This window comes from Melanerpes formicivorus, unplaced genomic scaffold (genome assembly GCF_026170545.1).
Source record: "Melanerpes formicivorus ecotype bairdi unplaced genomic scaffold, bMelFor1.0.p_v2 SCAF_2, whole genome shotgun sequence".
NCBI lineage: Eukaryota > Metazoa > Chordata > Aves > Piciformes > Picidae > Melanerpes > Melanerpes formicivorus.
Window position 1 is genome coordinate 19082138 of NW_027142354.1, and position 18829 is coordinate 19100966.

At 37.5% G+C, this 18829-nt stretch overlaps 1 protein-coding gene across 1 annotated transcript in view; it reads right to left on the reverse strand.

Moving 5' to 3' along the window:
* Positions 1-18829, reverse strand: part of ADGB (androglobin) — a 106093-nt gene that overhangs the window by 40790 nt on the left and 46474 nt on the right. Inside the window, exons 14-21 of the mRNA XM_068152396.1 lie at positions 16510-16555; positions 15234-15393; positions 13345-13408; positions 11562-11664; positions 10428-10569; positions 4458-4572; positions 2907-3074; positions 1255-1393 (exon numbers count right to left, since the gene is read on the reverse strand). Coding sequence (XP_068008497.1) covers positions 1255-1393; positions 2907-3074; positions 4458-4572; positions 10428-10569; positions 11562-11664; positions 13345-13408; positions 15234-15393; positions 16510-16555 — 937 coding nt within the window. The remainder of the gene's footprint in view (positions 1-1254; positions 1394-2906; positions 3075-4457; positions 4573-10427; positions 10570-11561; positions 11665-13344; positions 13409-15233; positions 15394-16509; positions 16556-18829) is intronic.

Below are 18829 nucleotides of genomic sequence, written 5' to 3' on the forward strand. Positions count from 1 at the left end.
GCAGCAGACTAAAACTCAACCTTGAGGAGAGAATTGGAAGAAAGTCCCCATTAAAAAGCAAGAGACAAATATATGTACTTGCTTAAAGAACAAGAGTATCATATTATTTTGTCAGTAAAGATATTTGTTTAAAATTTAATGCAATATCTTATACCAATTTTCCAAAATAAACTCAGTAATAAAATAAAGTTAATATCATCTTGATTGACCAAGGAGAAAAACTTGTACTGTAAGTTCATAATAGCAGAAGGAAAACTGTGACATTGTGAATGGCCTTCAAATGATGATGACACATCTTCCTGATAATTTTTCAGATAAATTCTTAAAGATATGCATAAATATAGTGGCTCAGTTGGTAGTGCATAAGACCCTTAATGGGAAGGTTGTGAGTTCAAGCCTGCAGTGGGCAGTAGTGTCCTCCCTACTCTAGTCATGAGGTTTGTGGTGACAGGTTGGACTCGATGATCTTTGAGGTCTCTTCCAACCTTAGTGATACTGAATACTGAAATTAAATATTAATAGATTAAGAAGTTAAATAGACTTCAAAATGAGTCTCTTACAACTGGAGAGAGAGGCAAACTTAATTCTAACTGCTTATGCCTCCAGCCTGCTTAGAAAATGAGCAATCTATGGGAAGAGAATTATTCTGCTTGCAACAAATCCATTTGCCTTCCAATGTCCACTTGCACAATACCTTCAGGTATATAACATATACTAAACACAGGCCGGAGAGGTGGTGGCTGGTGTTGTAGCTACTTCCCAACTATATGTATGTGACTCACCAAGTAACTAGCCAGCCAGCAAGACAATTTGCCAAATAATAGGCTCAAAAACCAAGCAAGCAAACAAATAATAATAAAAATAAATGCAATAGATACATCCAAAACCCTGAAAGAAAGAAGCAAACCTTAACCTAACACCAAGAAATAGCACTGAAAATGAAGTTACTAACTTGAGTCTTCCCACAAGCAGCTGTAGATACTTGTGTTAATCCTTGTCAATACTGACAAGTGCAAGTCAAGGAAGACACAGGGCAATTTTATGAATTTTAGAAATTAACAAAAAGGAAGAACAGACTTTCTGAAAAAACAAGAAAGATCATATCTATTCTGAGATGAGGGTCAGATGTACTGTCCACAGCAGAAGGCTTAGGCATCGGATAAGAAATGAACCATGCTTAGGCAAGAAAACAGAGCTGGCTTCCTTGAAAAGAAGAAAGGGCAGATATATTTAAGTGACTTGCAATAACAATACCTGAAGACACAGTGGCATCCTCATAAACCTCAGTGTCTTTAAAATCCAAAGAGAAGGATCTGAAGGCAAATTTATAGCTGTAAGGAACATTCTTGCCTAATACATATTTCATCAAATACCAAAATGCACTGTTGAAAACCTAAAAGCAAGAAGAGGAAAAGCATTCAAAGACCAAGTCATTTTAAAAGTTGGTTTATATTGCTTCTCATTATTGTTCAAAAACTGTTTAGATCTTTTTTTTGCACATAAAAATGAAATCTTTAACTTCCTCTATCAAATACAGTATCAGAAAATTAGTCCCAAGTGTTATATTAGACTATATTGCTTCAAGCGCATAACTAAGAGAAAACGTCTTTGAGGTCTGGCTTACTAAATACAGGACTGATTATACAGCATGAGTTTTTATCACTTGAGAACATCTTACTAGTTTATATGAAGTGAAGTGCATCAACTGATGGTCTCATACCAGAGGACAGAAGAACACATAATAATCACCATCATAACTACCATTCTAATTTAAGAGGTTTCAGAACACAGAGCAACAACTGAGTGGACACGCTTAGTGAATTAGGACGTGGCACCGCAGGGAAAAGTAGCAATATACTGGTGGGCAAGCAGGGAAGATTTGGTGTCCTATAACTACAGTGCTGGCTCTGTTTTTATTCTCAACAATCTCAATAGTCCTGCTTTCAAGAGCAGGAATCTAATCCTTTTTTCCTTCTTCAAAAGATCAAAATTTAAGAGTGTGTTTTCCAGTGCTTTTTTCATAATTTGGATTGAAGAATGTAGCTGAATTTGCGCCTGGTGTCTTAAGTGTTCCATTATTTAATATCAGAGATAAAATACATGAATCCCTTCAATTCAGTCTTTTAAAACAGACAGTCTAAACTCTGAAGTGCATGAGCTTTGTAGTCTAGTCCCATACACAAATGGGAAATATATAAAGTACTGTCTGTAGAAAAATCAAGTTATAGCAGTATTACCAACATCTGTATACACATAAAAATTGTCTTGATATAACCTTTGTTTTTGTTGTTGCAACCTTTTTATAATACTGAAAAGCTATAGTATAGAGATCTACAGATAACTGCAACATTTTCATTATGTAGCTAAAGACCATTTAATTTATCACACAGGGCAGAAATGCTGAATAAGAATATTGCAGTTTCATAACCAAAGAAAACCAACTCAGGAATATTATGAATGAAAAAAACAAAACCAAACTCATGACTATTTTCTGTAATATAAACCCTATCAATACTTTTCTGTACCATCACAGCATTAGGCACTGAAAGAAATCATCCTGGCTTTCCTACATTCCAGGTAGTCTCTTTCAAATGCAAAAATAAATCATAACATTTAAAAAGCTGATGTCTTTTGCCCCAAACCATGCTAAATTACGCTGACAAAATTAGACTCAATTTTAGAATGTGCTACCCTGTGCATATTAAAATTTGTTCATATTAAAAAAAAAAAAGGTAATTGCAAGTTGCAAGTTATGTCGTTTGGGCTTATGAATAATGAATGCTTCATTTGGAGCACTCAGGTGGTCCTTTTTATAAGCATTGGCTTGAAGAGGATAATGACAATGTTAAGCTGTTATTCACCTTCTGTAGCCTTTAGATACATGTTTACTAAAACTGTTTGTTCACCTTGAAATGTTCTTCAGCCATTCCAGTACCATGGACACCAGGAGGACAGTGAGTTAGTTCCAACTCCTTCAAGGCTTTAGAAAGTTCAGGCATACTGCTGAAATTATTTATCACATTTCCAACAGCTTTCATAATAGCTGTAGCCTGCTCTATAAACCGGTAGCTCTCCTGGAGAGAGAGAATGAAGAAAAAAAACATTGTTAGAAAGATTGCATTAAAGCTTTCTTTCTAGGCTGTGACAGTGTCCAAGTGGGTTTTTTTCCTATGATGACGCATAAAACTTTACTTATGCCAAGCAATTGCTAGTAATTGTATAAACCATGAAATCAATTAGATGTCTGGTATTCAAAAGCGTACAAAATGTTCACTCTTTTTAGCTACTCAAATAAAGATGTTGCAACACTATAATGGGCACCATAGTATGTAACTATTAAGGATTATTATTTTTTTTTTAGTCCTGCAGTGATAATGAGACTCTTGTTAGCTGAAATACTCAGCATCTCTATTATAAAAGACAGATGAGTATTTGTATCCTGCTGAAAACAATGTCCAAAGACCTGCTTGCCTAAAGCACCATTAATCTTTGTCAGGATTTCTGTGCGAGAATGTGGATGCTTTCCTGCAAATGACACTACAGAAGTGCAGTGATGATCCCAAAATACAGTTCTGCAGTATTTTCTTGATGAGAAATAGGTTTTCATCCACAAACTGAAGACAAGGGGATACTACAGTCATAAGAAATTGTTAATGATCCAACTTATCTCTAAACTTCTTTGCTACTTTAAATGTAATAAATTTGCACAAGGTGCTTTGATGTCCTATTGTTAGGACACTGAATCTACAATATCAGGTACATTTTCTGTTATGCTCACCTCCCTCACCATGCTCCCTCCACTCAGTGCCCACAACTAATATTTGGGTGAAGCAATCTTGAAAATATGGATCACAGTGATATTTGTCTGGATTGTAGGCAGCGAAGAACAGAACTATAGTAATTACTCCCCTGAGTCTTGTCTCAGCTATGAAATGCTGTTTGAATCAGTTGTTCATTATAGACTTAAAAGCTGCTCTGGGAACCAGCGAGTGAGTAATAAGTGATCTCAGGGGACAAAACAAACTTTACTGATTGTGGATATTTTTAAATACTAATTAATATCTGTACTAGACATCTAATTGATTTTACAGTTTATACAATTATTACCAATTGCTTGGCATAAGTAAAGTTTTATGCTTGAAGTAGTCTTGTTGAAATATGTATGTCAGCAGCATCATATAATTTCTTTGACTACTTTTAACACGCTGATGTTGCCTGTAAACCATGATACTACCTAATGCTTATTCATGTTAGACAATTGTTGCAAGGTCCATGTCAGTACTTGCTGTGCCATAAAACACATTTCTTGTATGCACTCATTCACTACATATTGAAATTAGTATTACACTATTAAAAATAATAACTCAAAATGAAAATCCAACAGTCCTTCACTTTAAAGCTAACTAATAGCTAGAAACACCATTAGCACAATTCTTGACCAACTCTGGTTTGTGTACCTTTTCAAGACTTGGCAACACAGTGTCCTCTTCTCCAAAGACACATGGCACTGTACTACATAGATGAATATGGTGCCCTATTGCAGAACTTACTGTGAAGAGCAATATATGTCGTCTACAATCAAGAAGAAAAATAAATTTAAACTTAAAAAACCCAAACAAACAAGCTAAAAACAAAAACAAAAGTAAAAAAAAAACCCACAGCAGTTCTTAACCTTTTCCTTTAATGCATTTTGTGAAATTTAAATCCCTTCCTAGAGGTCTTGGCTCTTCAAATCTGTGGTAGTTTCAGGCTGTGCCTGGAAAAATTTCTACAGATCTTGAACAGAAAGTAGCAGAATGTAAATAAATCACCATTGGGTATAAAAACAAAAATAATGATAAGTTCTAAACAATCCCATTGGACAAATAACAGACATAAAACTTAAGATATGTAAACTAATTTTCTCTTTGGCTTCCTCACTCTGGCAGATACTAACTTGTGCTTCTGCTGGGTTTTGCTGACCTCGGCGACATTCTTTGTTGTGGTTAATGTGGTGGTTTGAGAGAGAAGGCCTAGCTTTCTCTCCCCCACAAAGAGGAAAAAAAAACCACAGCTAACTCAGCTGGAGAAGCAGAAGGAATGCTGTGTTTTACAAGCAATGTGGAAAAGCAGCTTAGATATACAATTTATACAGTATTTACAATATATATACAGAAATATACAGCAAAGTAAAAAAAAAAACAAGAATACAGGAATGAAATTCCCTCCTCCGGAGGAGGGTTTCCCCCCTGTACCCCCTTCTCACCCCCTACCTCCCTTTTTTCCCAAAAAGGGCTAGAAAGAGAGAAAAAGGCAGTTATTAATAAAGCAGAATTCTAGTAGGCCTATTAGTAGGATTGGTTGCTTATCTGTTCAAGGTCGCTCTGGCAAGGAGCCCAGAAGCAGGCAAGCTGGAAGAGAGAAGGAAAGGGATGAACTGAGAAAAAACTCCAGCTGCTCTAAAACTTAAAACTGCATTCTACCAATCTACCAATGAAATTCGTTTAGAATATCGATGTTTTCATTGTCTTCACCAAAACATTCGGCCAGAATGTCCCAGCACTGTCCCTTTCTTAAAGGCACAGCCTCAAAGAGTCACAGTTAAGTGCTAACAAAGAACTCTAATCTTTCTCTTGTCCCCTGTGTACAGGGGGGAGGGGGAAGGGGGAAGGGAGTTGGGAAGCCATTATTAGCCCCCAGCTTTTGTCCAGGGTGGTTCTCGTGCTGCTTATAAATTGTAAATACCTGTAAATATTGTATATTTTGTACATATTCATTACATTTCATTTTAGATTGTGGTTTTGTGTGTAAATACAGCTTCATTTGCTTCCAACTGAGCTTACCTGGCAATTTAGTATTGGGGGGAATTTTCAACCCACCACAATTTCTAACTCCTTATTTCTCAATATCTTCAAAACATAGGCAGTAGGTGAAATCAGAAGTCACAATTATTTTGGTGTTACCTTATTGTTTAGGCTTTATTTTTTATTTCCTTTAGCAAAATAGGTACTTTCACTATTTCAGATGGTTACAAACCTGAAGTTTTTTAGTAATTATTACAATTAGGCACACTTAAAAACACATCTGTTCTACAAAGCTTAGAGAAGTCAAATGTTCTAGTAACACATTACTGAGATTATAATTTCTATGCGCTCATTGACAAAATCAGAAAAAAAATTAACCCATAATTATGTCAGGCTAGATGGTATCACAGAGTGATCATTTTATGGAACAACTGTGGGCCGAATCACTCAACTGTAACCTCCTAAGGTGGAAATGAGAAATTCACTATGTCTTACTGGGATACACTCAGCTCATTCTGTAATGGATTCCATTCATAAGAGAAAACATTCCTAATTATAGTTATACAACACAAGAGCATTCACACTCTTCTCTCCAGTTAACAATGTCATGTAGTCCCAGTGAAATACTTCAGGAGCTTGCTGATACCAAACTGTAAAGTTTCAGAGTCTTTTATCATTGTCAGAATGGCATTTAGGCAGAGAAGTTCATCCAGGCAACAGCTTGGATCCAACCAGAGATCCAACAGTGCAACTAAGACACACAAAAACACTCTAACTTTTTATGTCACATCTTCTTGCAAGTGAAATTTGAAATGTCCCCAGCCACCAACGGAGCCTTCCTGGCTTAGCAAGTCATTTCTCATTTGGAATTAAATAGGGAAGTAGTCAATAAGCCCATTTGTCTCGCAGGACTGCTATAAATTAAATCTTCCTGAAAGACTGCTGGCTCTTCCTGGTGTGAACAGAATCAAAGGTGAGAAGCTTATCAATTTGAGATGCCACTATCTCTGGTAGCTTTGAAATTCACAGGTGTAAAAAGACATGTTTTCTGCTTCTCTACAGGACACAGATATGCAACTTTTGGAAATAACACTTAAAAAAACACATGTAGTGACCAAACTAAACTATAAGCACAACAACTTTTCCAATAAAAGGAGAAGGGAAGAGGGAAGAGGGAAGAGAGATTGGAAAAGACCTTTGAGATCATCGAGTCCAACCTATCATCCAACACCATCTAATCAACTAAACCATGGCACCAAGTGCCTCATCCAGGCTCTTCTTAAACACCCCCAGTGATGGTGACTCCACCACCTCCCTGGGCAGCCCATTCCAATGGCCAATCACTCTTTCTGTGAAGAACTTCTTCCTAACATCCAGCCTAAACTTCCCTGGTGCTGAGACAGTGCCCTCTTGTTCTGGTGCTGGTTGCCTGGGAGAAGAGACCAACCCCCATGAAGCTACAACCTCACTTCAGACAGTTGTAGACAGCAATAAGGTCTCCTCTGAGTCTCCTCTTCTCCAGGCTAAGCAACCCCAGCTCCCTTTGCCTCTCCTCATAGGGCTTTCTAAGATCTTTTAAAGGATCTTCTATTAAATACCAAAGTTCTAGCATTGCATTTTCATTCTATGCCTATTTATTTGACACCATACTTCATTTTTTAAACCCACATGTTGTGGGTTTTTTGAAATTAAAATGGTGATCCTCTGTTTCTGGAAAAAGTAGAAGGCCTCAGTGAGTTAGTCTGCAACTTCATGATAATGCTTTATGATATGAAGATGTTATATTCCTTGTTTCACTGGAAGCATTTTCAGAAACTAAAAAGTATCAAAGGCTCTTGTCTTCTATCTATTTAAACATTCAGTAAATGTTCTACACTCAATATCTAGAATTACATGCAAAGAGAAATAAATCATATTAAGCACTATCTGAATGTGAACATATGGAAGGCTTCATGGATAGCCTCAGAATTTCTCCTATTACAAAAACCCTGTTTCAAGAAAAGCTATGAAACCTCTTATGGTGTAGTCATGTTTTTACAGTTCCTCTAAATATCTTTGTTCTTTAATCTTTGTTGGTAGCCCAAGGAATGTTCCAGAATCACTTTAGTTAGAAACACTTTTAAGTAGAAATTTGAATCCTATTTTACTTTTTAGCAAGTCAGAATGATTTTTTTTCTTGCTAAATGCACTTAAATAGGAGTAAGGAATGCAAAATATTTATAAAGGTTTTGCTAATCATTTTAACTTCATACCAGTTTTGCAGTCTTATCAAATGCTAGCTATCAAGCAGTTAAATAGAATAGAATAGAATAGAATAGAATAGAATAGAATAGAATAGAATAGAATAGAATAGAATAGAATAGAATAGAATAGAATAAACCAGGTTGGAAGAGACCTTCAAGATCATCACGTCCAACCTATCATCCAACACCACCTAATCAACTAACCCATGTAACCAAGCACTCTGTCAAGTCTCCTCCTGAACACCTCCAGTGACGGCGACTCCACCACCTCCCCGGGCAGTGCATTCCAATGGGCAATCACTCTCTCTGGGTAAAACTTCCTCCTGACCTCCAGCCTGAACTTCCCCTGGTGCAGCCTGAGACTGTGTCCTCTTGTTCTGGTGCTGGCTGCCTGGGAGAAGAGACCAACCTCTGCCTGTTTACAGCCCCCCTTCAGGTAGTTGTAGAGAGCAATAAGGTCACCCCTGAGTCTCCTCTTCTCCAGGCTAAGCAGCCCCAGCTCCCTCAGCCTCTCCTCATAGGGCTTGTGTTCCAAGCCCCTCACCAACTTCGTTGCCCTTCTCTGGACTTGTTCCAGCAAGTCAACATCCTTCCTAAACTGAGGGGCCCAGAACTGGACACAGTACTCGAGGTGTGGCCTAACCAGTGCAGTGTACAGGGGCAGAATGACCTCCCTGCTCCTGCTGGCCACACTGTTCTTAATGCAGGCCAGGATGCCATTGGCCCTCCTGGCTGCCTGGGCACACTGCAGGCTCATGTTCAGCCTACCATCAACCAGCACCCCCAGGTCCCTCTCTGCCTGGCTGCTCTCCAGCCACTCTGACCCCAGCCTGTAGCACTGCATGGGGTTGTTGTGGCCAATGTGCAGAACCCGGCACTTGGATGTGTTAAATCTCATGCCGTTGGATTCTGCCCATCTGTCCAGCCTGTCGAGGTCTCTCTGCAAAGCCTCTCTGCCCTCCAGCAGATCAACTCCTGTCCCCAGCTTGGTGTGGTCAGCAAATTTCCTGATGATCGATTCAATGCCCTCATCCAGATCATCAATAAAGATGTTAAAGAGGATGGGGCCCAGCACTGATCCCTGGGGGACTCTACTAGTGACTGGCTGCCAGCTGGATGTGGCACCATTCACCACCACTCTCTGGGCTCGGCCATCCAGCCAGTTCCTAACCCAGCTCAGAGTGCTGCTGTCCAAGCCATGGGCTGACAGCTTGGCCAGGAGTTTGCTATGGGGGACGGTGTCAAAGGCCTTGCTGAAGTCCAGGTAGACTACATCCACAGGCCTCCCCACATCCACCAGGCAGGTCACCTGATCATAGAAGGAGATCAGGTTGGTCAGGCAGGACCTGCCCTTCCTAAATCCATGCTGGCTCAGCCTGATCCCTTGGCCATCCTCTAAGTGCTGTGTTAATGCACTCAGGATGACCTGTTCCATGATCTTGCCTGGCACTAAGGTCAGGCTGACAGGCCTATAATTCCCTGGCTCATCCAACCGGCCCTTCTTGTGGATGGGCACCACATTGGCCAGCTTCCAGTCCTCTGGGACCCCTCCAGTGAGCCAGGACTGCTGAAAAATGATGGAGAGCGGCTTGGCCAGCTCCTCTGACAGCTCCCTCAGCACCCTAGGATGGATCCCATCTGGTCCCATGGACTTGTGGGGATCCAGGCGGCTGAGCAGATCACCAACTACCCTATTTTGGAACAGTGGAAAACTATGCTGCTCCCTGGCTCCTTCTGCCAGCTCTGCAGGCCAGCTGTCTGGAAGACATTCTGTCCTGCTAGTAAAAATTGAGGCAAAGAAGGTGTTAAGTACCTCTGCCTTTTCCTCATCCCTCATCACAACGTTCCCCTCCGTGTCCACCAAGGAATGGAGGTTGTCTCTGCCCTACCTCTTGCTATTAATGTATTTATAGAAGGACTTTTTGTTGTCCTTCACAGCAGAGGCCAGACTAAGCTCCAAATGCGCTTTTGCCTCCCTAATTTTCTTCCTGCAAGACCTAGCAACATCCTTAAATTTTTCACGGGTTGCCTCCCCTCTCTTCCAAAGGTGATACACCCTCTTTTTTTCCCTTAGTTCCATTAAAAGTTCTTTAACCATCCAGGCTGGCCATCTGCCCCGGCGGCTCATCTTCCGGCACATTGGCACAGCCTGTCCCTGAGCCTTCAACAATTCTTCCTTGAAGCAGGTCCAGCTCTCCTGGACCCCTTTGTTTTTAAGGGCTTTATCCCAAGGAACTCTCTGAATTAGTTCCTTGAGTAGCCTGAAGTCCGCCCTCCGGAAATCCAGAGTGGAGGTCTTCTTGCTACCCCTATTCCATGAACTTATATTGTGGGAAATTAACTCTTACTATTAAAGCCTTAAGGCTATAATGTTAGGACAGAAATGGATCCTTATACATACCCAAGAGGAAGATTTAATACAGTCGCTTTGGTTGCAGATGTATGCATCTTTAACACAAGTTCTCCAGGAGTCACACATTTCCAAGAGAAACGTTCAACCATCAATGTGCCTTTTGAAACACTAAAACATTCTTGTTTAGTTCCTAGATTAAGAAAGAAAAGATGCCAAAGTAACACACAATTGTGGGAGGGGATAGCAGTAAGGAAGTACGCTTTTGCAGAATCTGTAGCTACTTCACACTCATTGAAGTCCTTATTTGGGTGTTGATAACTCAGAGAAAAGAGACAGTCATTTAATGTGCATGTGTGGTTCAGACTATAGCTTATTTGTATTATTAACTAGAAAATAATAGTTAGAAGGATGTGTAAATCAGACACGTTCCAAGCATTAAGGCTGCTCTAAGACTCCTTAAAAATGAACTCTGTCTACATGCAAAGGAAGCAAACTGCCATATAAAGCTTGCATTTATATTATAGTTTAATTATTTTAACAGGATGGTCAGTTTGGGGGTTTTCTATGCTTTCTTTTGGTTCTATTTGCTCTGCTCTAGATGCACTGAATTTATGTCCATGTCCAATGTTTAAATGTCTGATTAAACTTAAGCCAACTGCTATAACATGAACTAGCTTTTCTGAATGTCATTCTATGATTTTCGTAAAATAAAAGTGATTTTTATTTAAACCATCCAAGCTGTAGGATCTTGAAATATGCCAGCTGTAAATATATTTAAGAGCTTTCTGCGTCTGTTAAAAAATCACTTCAGATATAAAATTTGGTCATATTGCTGATTTTACTGCATTTTGATCAACTAAGACATCAAGTATGTTGCAAGAATGGAATTTGTAGGAAAAGAAACCTTAAGAAAAAAAAGGACATCTATATCAGAAATATCCTGGTGAAAAGCTTGCAATAAACAGTAAAGGTAAGGATCCTTCTGAAGAAAATATTCATCATCAATGTGAAGTAACAAAAAAGTATTGTTTGAATGTTGGTGTATTTCCTAGGATCAGTTGGACTATTTAATGCTAAACTCTCAACTGTGCCAAAATACAGCACAGACAAACACAACAGCACAGACATACTCAATGCTGGGAAAACCCAACATTAACAGGCGCTTTTTTATGTTGGCCTTACCTGCAGTGTCACCCCAGTGTACTAATGCAGAAAAGCCAACCAGGATTTCAATAGGCTTCAGACTGTCCACAAGTAAGTAATAGAAGACTTGGTCATCAGTGAACTGTATAGAAAAATGGGCATTGGTTCATCTTTCATTTTCATTGAATGCTGTCTGCCTGATTAAGATTATGGATATTGTAACCATAGATACAATATGGAAAGTAATTAACCGTCACTACTTATTCCAAATTTTAGACATGCTGCATGTATAATCTTAATGCTCGGTTAAGAGACAAAAGGAAAACAGAAGAGTTTCTTGAAAAAGACTATGTCTGCTTTTCTATTGTATTCTTCATAAGTACCTTAGTTTAATAGCTCTGTTTGCCAAACAATATTCCGTTAAAGGCCTCCTTCTCTGGAGATATTCAAAACCCGCCTGAATAAGTTGCTGTGTGATCTGGCAGAGGTGATCCTGCTCTGGCAAGGGGGTTGGACCAGATGATCTTTCCAGGTCCCTTTCAACCCCCAATATTCTGTGCTTCTGTGAAAAATCTGGTTTGTGCTGCAACTTTCTGATTCTAACTAATTACTGCAATCTTGAAAGAAATAAACACTTTTAATTTGTAATGCATGACTGATTCTGCCTCATTATGGTGTGGGTTTTTTTCTACAAAAATACATGGAGGCAGCGTTTTTCACTCTCGGCTTTAATACGTAAGTCCTATGCCAATATGAGAAATTATAGAGTGATTCTACTTTTCCTAGATTTTTTTCAAAGATTTAAGGTGAATGTGCTTCTTTGCTTCACAATTGTTTCAACTCATGTCTTCCTACATCCTCCAGAGTCATAGCAATACCTTTTTTTTATATTTGATCCTGCAGTACCACTACTGTTATCTTCACATAATATAAATGTGCTTCTGTGTAAGTATGATATAGAATTTATCTAATAGTGCAAACATTTCATCTGTATCAATGTAAAAAATATAAAATGGTTTCACAGCAAAAGGTTTGTTTTTCAACACAATAGCACACAGGCTTGCATAGTCTTTATGCTGATTATGGCTTGAGAAAGTATATTGTGCAGTGATTGGGAACATTTCTTGAGGTGATTGCAAATACAGAGAGGTGTGAAATTACAGGTAGACTATAATTATCAAGCATAATCCATGTAGTTAAACTTCTCAGTACAGGATTTTACATGAATTTCATGCCTGGAGTTTACATTTCCATACTCTACAATTACACTTCAGTCACAGTGTAAAACTAGAGCCAGAATAGAATATTCAAGCATGTCAAATAACCTTCTGAAAATATAAACTAATGGCAGGTTTGAAGAAATACTGTAATTTCAGTGTAACTAAGGGCTATTTCTAATGCCTGTAAGAGAGTCTTGCAAATTGCTAACAGTCTTAGCATGTAAAGGGAAAATGGATCTATACAGGCTCCTGATTTGGGTTTCAGGTGACAGGTGATGATGAAGGAGAACTGAAGAGCAGATTCTACAGCTGAATGGTCATAAAATTTAATTTAGTTTCTACATTTTTATAAGGCAGATTTTAATAAAGACAAAGATGGGATGAATATCTGATTCACTGTAATATGTATTCTCACTACAAACTTTCATAATTTGCCAGCTCTTTTCCTTCTATTGTGTGATAGCATTCCATAACGCTATTATTTTTCAGTAATAGCAGCTCTATGTGCTCTACAAATATAATTTAATATATATGTATTATCTAATGGTGGAAGATTTTGACAAACATAAAAAGGCACATAAAAACTCAACACAGTCATATACCTTAAAATCCATTTTCTGATAGTTATAAGTGTATGTATCTGGTTTGTGGAAAACATACAGATTCCTAAGGAGATAACAAAATAAAGATACACATAGGAAAATAATCTTAGTATAAATGACATACTTCCAGTAAATATCTATTTAATTGCATAAGAAACTAGTCTTACTTCCATATAACAGAGTCCCTGCTATTTCAAAAAACAGTTCAACATTTTTAGTTTCATAGAAGGTGAATATAATACAACGGCAATAAAAGCAGCTGACATTAATTTCTACCTTTGCTGCACTTCTACACACTTCCATTGGAGGTCAGGCCCATAATCTCTCCAATTTGAAATTATAAATACCAATAAGCTAATATTACTCTACACCTTCCATACCTACCTGAAAATTAGTGTGATGAAGTTATCTTTAAAATATCACTATAAGAAATGATGTTTTTGTATAGTTTATTAATGTGCTTTTTCAACTCTGTGGTGTTTGCACCCCTTCAGCTACTTAGCTCCTGACAAATTTTTCTGACCTTGATTTAACCAAGGGCAACATAAATTACTTCAGCTTTAATTGAGGACAGAAGCAGATGCACAGTCCAATGTTTTACATAAAATACATATTTTGATTACTCAGAAATTTCACATTTTAATGGTCCATTGCTGACATATAAATTCCTACAATGACTAACATTTTCTTAATTTCTGAAAGTTGGTATGAATTTGGAACAATCATCTTATTTTCACTGCATTTGATATGTCAGTCAAGGAAATACATTCCACTGGTAAATTGTGCATCTAAATACTTCTCAGAGATAAATCCCTCACAAATCTATCAAATGCTTTATTAATAGCTACTTTATCATTTCACTACAAAAATAAGTAAACTCACACATTTATAGGCAGAAATAAGAAAATTACAAATGCAGTGGTATATAAAAGGTCAGCAGTAATTTAATGTCTGGCTAATAAGTTAAAAAGATTGTATTTTACAGTCTGTAAGAAACTATGAGCAAGATTTTGAAAGTGAAGGAAATCACTTTGCTCCTGACGCTTTATTTTGTAAAGGCTCTATCTTCCTAGGTCTGGGGCAAAGTAGCCAAGTAAACCTTAACAACGTCTAAAGGTGGTCTGTGATCTTTTATCTCTAAAGACCCTGTAGTGCTGCTAGTAGAAAAGTTATACATCTTCCCTCACAGAAGAAACAGAGTTTAATATCTTCTCAAGAAAACACTTAACTATGAAAGTAAAACCTTCACAAAATCTCAGTTACAACTTCAGATGAACAGAAAACCTGTGTGAATGTTGTCTGATAAAATCACTCCCCTCAGCAATGTCAGATTCTTCAAAAGATCTATATTGTACCAGGCTTGGAATTGTATTGAAAAGGGAGTAAAATAAATCATCTAGTTGAGCAGGATTTTGTTGTTTTGGGTTTTTTCCTTAGAGCTGCATTGTTCAGATGCAGACTATGTCTCCCAGTGACTGCCAGATTGGGTATGTGAGCACTCTAATAGATGCATTCTCCATGACCTACACCTTCCACCCACATTACAGTCTGACACATCCTTTGTGAAGCTGGTGGCTGTGTTCTCCAGTGTACTCTAGGGGACATACCCAAGATACAACATGCAGAGGCACCTACAGACTCACCATCAACAGTAAGTCTGGTATGAAGAGTCACCTTCAGACCAGACTTACAGAGTTATACAAAGAAGAACTCTTGACAAGGTACAGTTTTTATAAAGTCACAGTTAACATTTTGCTACTGTTATATTGTATATTTTATGGAGAAAAAAAAAAAAAAGAAACAAACAAACAACAGCAACAAACAAACAGAAACAGGAAAAAAAAAAAACCCACACCACCAAAACCAACACCCAAGCCTCTGTTCCTTACTGGAAACAAACACAGAAGTCTTCAAAGCTAATCCAGGTTTCCCTGGAAACGACAGTCTTCTCTGACTCGGTTTCTTCCTTTGATATATCCCCTGTCTGGCTGTTCGTAACAGTATCAGCTGTTTCTGACACTTGTTTTTTATCATTCTCATGTAATTTTTCTGCTGAAATAAGAAGACACAGAGAGCTAATAATAGCGACATTGCGGACATTACAGTAGTATCATTTTAATGTTGAAAATTATCCTGAAACTACCAGGATATTTCCCATACATCTCAGAGTTTACAAAATAACCCACTAACCCCCCCCCAAAAAAAAAAAAAAAAAGCTCAAAAGGTAAGGGAAACAACTCTTTATAGATATTTGTTGGTTTTGTATACAACTGCTTAAGTATTCTGCCTCAGTATACTGTCATATATTGACTTGGGAACTAGAACCTTTAGTAAGAGCATGTTAGCTAAACACACACACAAATTCTGCAGACATAAAATCATCTCTATAAAGAAAAATACAACCCCTTATTCAAAGCTCCTATTCAGTGCAAAGCTGATGAGGCAGTATCATAAAATTCTTACAACCTGCAGAAAATAAAAAAAACACACAGAAAAAATACACAGAATTGTGGAAGACACAAAGACCAATACTTGCCATGGTACTTCGATAATACCCCCTGTGATGTTATGTCTATCAGTCTAGCTACTTAGAAATAGATTTGAACTACATTACATGAATTTCATTGTAGGAAAATCAGAACTACTGACCGATTCATATCAAAATAAAAACATGGAAATGTCATAGGCACATTTACAGTAGTTTAATAACTTTCCAAATTGTGTTATAGCATTTTCTCTGCTTTTACCCTGAGATGAACACAAGCAGTTATTGAAGGTGTATAATCTGTCCCCAAAGGTTTTGAGAGTAACTCAGAACAGTTCACAATAGAAGAAAACAGTTCAAACACAAGTAGCTGCTAATTCAGAAAGTTTGCTGAAGAAACAGGTGTGGTAATATCCAAAGAGGTAAAGTATGAAAAATTATAAAGTTTAATTAGAAAAAGGCATAATTTATATTTAAATTATCTTTGTAATACGCACAGTGGTGTGCTGGCCAATTAATTCTATTCTGTGTAATTACATTACCATTTTTTCACATCCTTTCCTGTAAACTGAACACACATAAATAAGTAAGACTGTTGGTACTTGCACATAAGGATTAACACTGAAGGTAAACAATATGGGAATCGCAGAAGTCTGTATATAAACTTCAAATACATTTACCTTCAAGAGGTCTCTCTGTATTTTCCTGACAAAAGAAGGTGGCCTCCTATGGGGTGGGAAAATAACAAAACAAAACATAATTGTGATTAGAATCTTGCACTATTTTGTTAAAGACAATTCTTGAATTTGGGACAGTACTTCCTAAGGTGGCAAAACAAACTAGCAAGTTATCATTGCAAGTTGGGTTTTTTATTGTTGTTGTTTGTTTTTTTTTGTTTTTAAAATACCTATATTTACATCACCAATACACAGACTGATGTTTTTCTGGAGAAGTACATGTGATCTGGAATCTGGGATAAAATATGTTCCATATGCCTACTCCTCTGCTATTAAAAAATAAGGTTCTTTGATATAACTGTTCTTTTCTATTCTATTCTGTTTCTATTCTAAGAACTAATTAGTTGTATTCTAGAATCAGTTCTGTTCTTTTCTACTTTAAGTTTCCAATCTTGAAAAGTATATGGAAGGTTCCTTTTCCAACAAGCATTTCTTGGCATGCAAGTGTGCACAACTGCCATGAACAACAGCACGAATGATTGCTACAGCATTTTTTATTTTGTATCTGCAAAAGGTAGCCTTCTCTCTTTTCATGTTTCTGGCAAACAACTTTATCCTAATGGATTTCAATTCCAAGCTAGTGTTGCTTAACTAATATGTATGCAATACATCTTACATTTACATCTGAAATCAAGTTAGCTAGCCTTCTAGAAAGTCCATTCATTATATCCACACAGACAGGGTCCACTTCTTTGAGAGGTTAAAATCTTCTGTATTGTTAAAAATGTGTCTTGTGTCCTTCTGACTGCTTTCTTACCTGCAGTTTGACATAGACTGCACAAGAACCGCTTGCACATTTTTTTTTTATTATGAGAGAGCAAGAGCAGAAAAAGGTTCCAGAGTTTCCAGCTTATTTCCTATTTGAATGTGGTACTGTTAACGGGTTAACTGGACTAGCTTTGCCTTTGCAAAGTAAACACTAACACCTAAAAGGGCTATTGTAAAAAAATTTTGCCAGTTCCTTTCCATCCCAAGTTTTCCTTTAACAAGATTTGTCATCTTTCTCCTCATCTGAACTTCTCCGATATACCCATCTTTACCTATGACAACGGCATTAATGCCGAAACAGATAGCACTGAGCTGACAAACATGCGGACACAGATTTCATTTTCATTTCACCTACATTTCAAAGAGGAGTTCTGGGAGCTACACTGACTTGGAGTTGCTTTATGCTTTCTGAATATAATCTAGAAACAGTTTTTGAGGAGCAAACTGACATAATTTGAAGTCTGAGTAAGTTTAACTGTATGGCAATTCACAACAATACTTAAAGCTTGCATGAGGGTAAGTTAAAGAACCTCATTAACTCCAGGTTTGCTTCAACTCCCCTATTACCCTGCATACACAAAACAAAAGGGACCCATGGATGCCACCTTAGAGGAAAACCTTATGGCTTTGTACTTTAATTCATAGCTACAGTAAAGTTACTCCTGCAGCACTTCACAGCACCTGCACAAGCCCAGCATAAGCTCAGGAATCTCATGTCAAAATATTGTGTTTGATACTCTCTGAACTAAATAAAGGAGTTGAGAAAACAAACTACAGATTTAATAGTTTTTCCCACAACCAGAAGCACCATATAATTTAATGCTTTGAATTTAACTGCAGTATTGTTTATTGAGAGAATCTGAAAGTCTCATTTTCACACAGCACAAATCCTAAATTCTATTCTAAATCTGTTCTGCTTTTTTAAAACAAATGTGCACAAGCCAAAGATGCAGATGATCTTATATGAACAGCAATTAAGAGAAAAATACAGACAATGTTGAAGTTGTTAACAGTTGAAGAACTTAGTAGTTGAAAAGTATAACATATTATATGTCCCATTTTAGATGAATTTCTTGAATTTCTAGAGCAAATGAGCTTAAAAGAACACAATCAGATTTTGCAGTTGCTCCCGTGCTTCAGATCCTGCTTCCAGACTTCTGTATGTCCAAATGTGCAAACCCAAAGGCAAGCTGTGATCACTTGCCACAAGACATTTACAGTCATGCTTCAATATTTGGGTCTGAAAAACCTCTAGTAATACATGAACAACCTCTCCTCTTTAACCTGTGACTTCGGAAATACAAATACACACGGCCATAATATTTTTGCATGGCAGTCTACAACTTGCAAGATCCCAAAATTGCCAAGTTTCTTGTAGGAGTTGCAGGATTTACCAAGCAGGTACATGCTAACTGTACAACTGTTCAATTTTCTCCTCAGAAATCCTGTCCATATCCAAAGTATAAAAAGTACTAGATCTATCATGCAAGCCTTG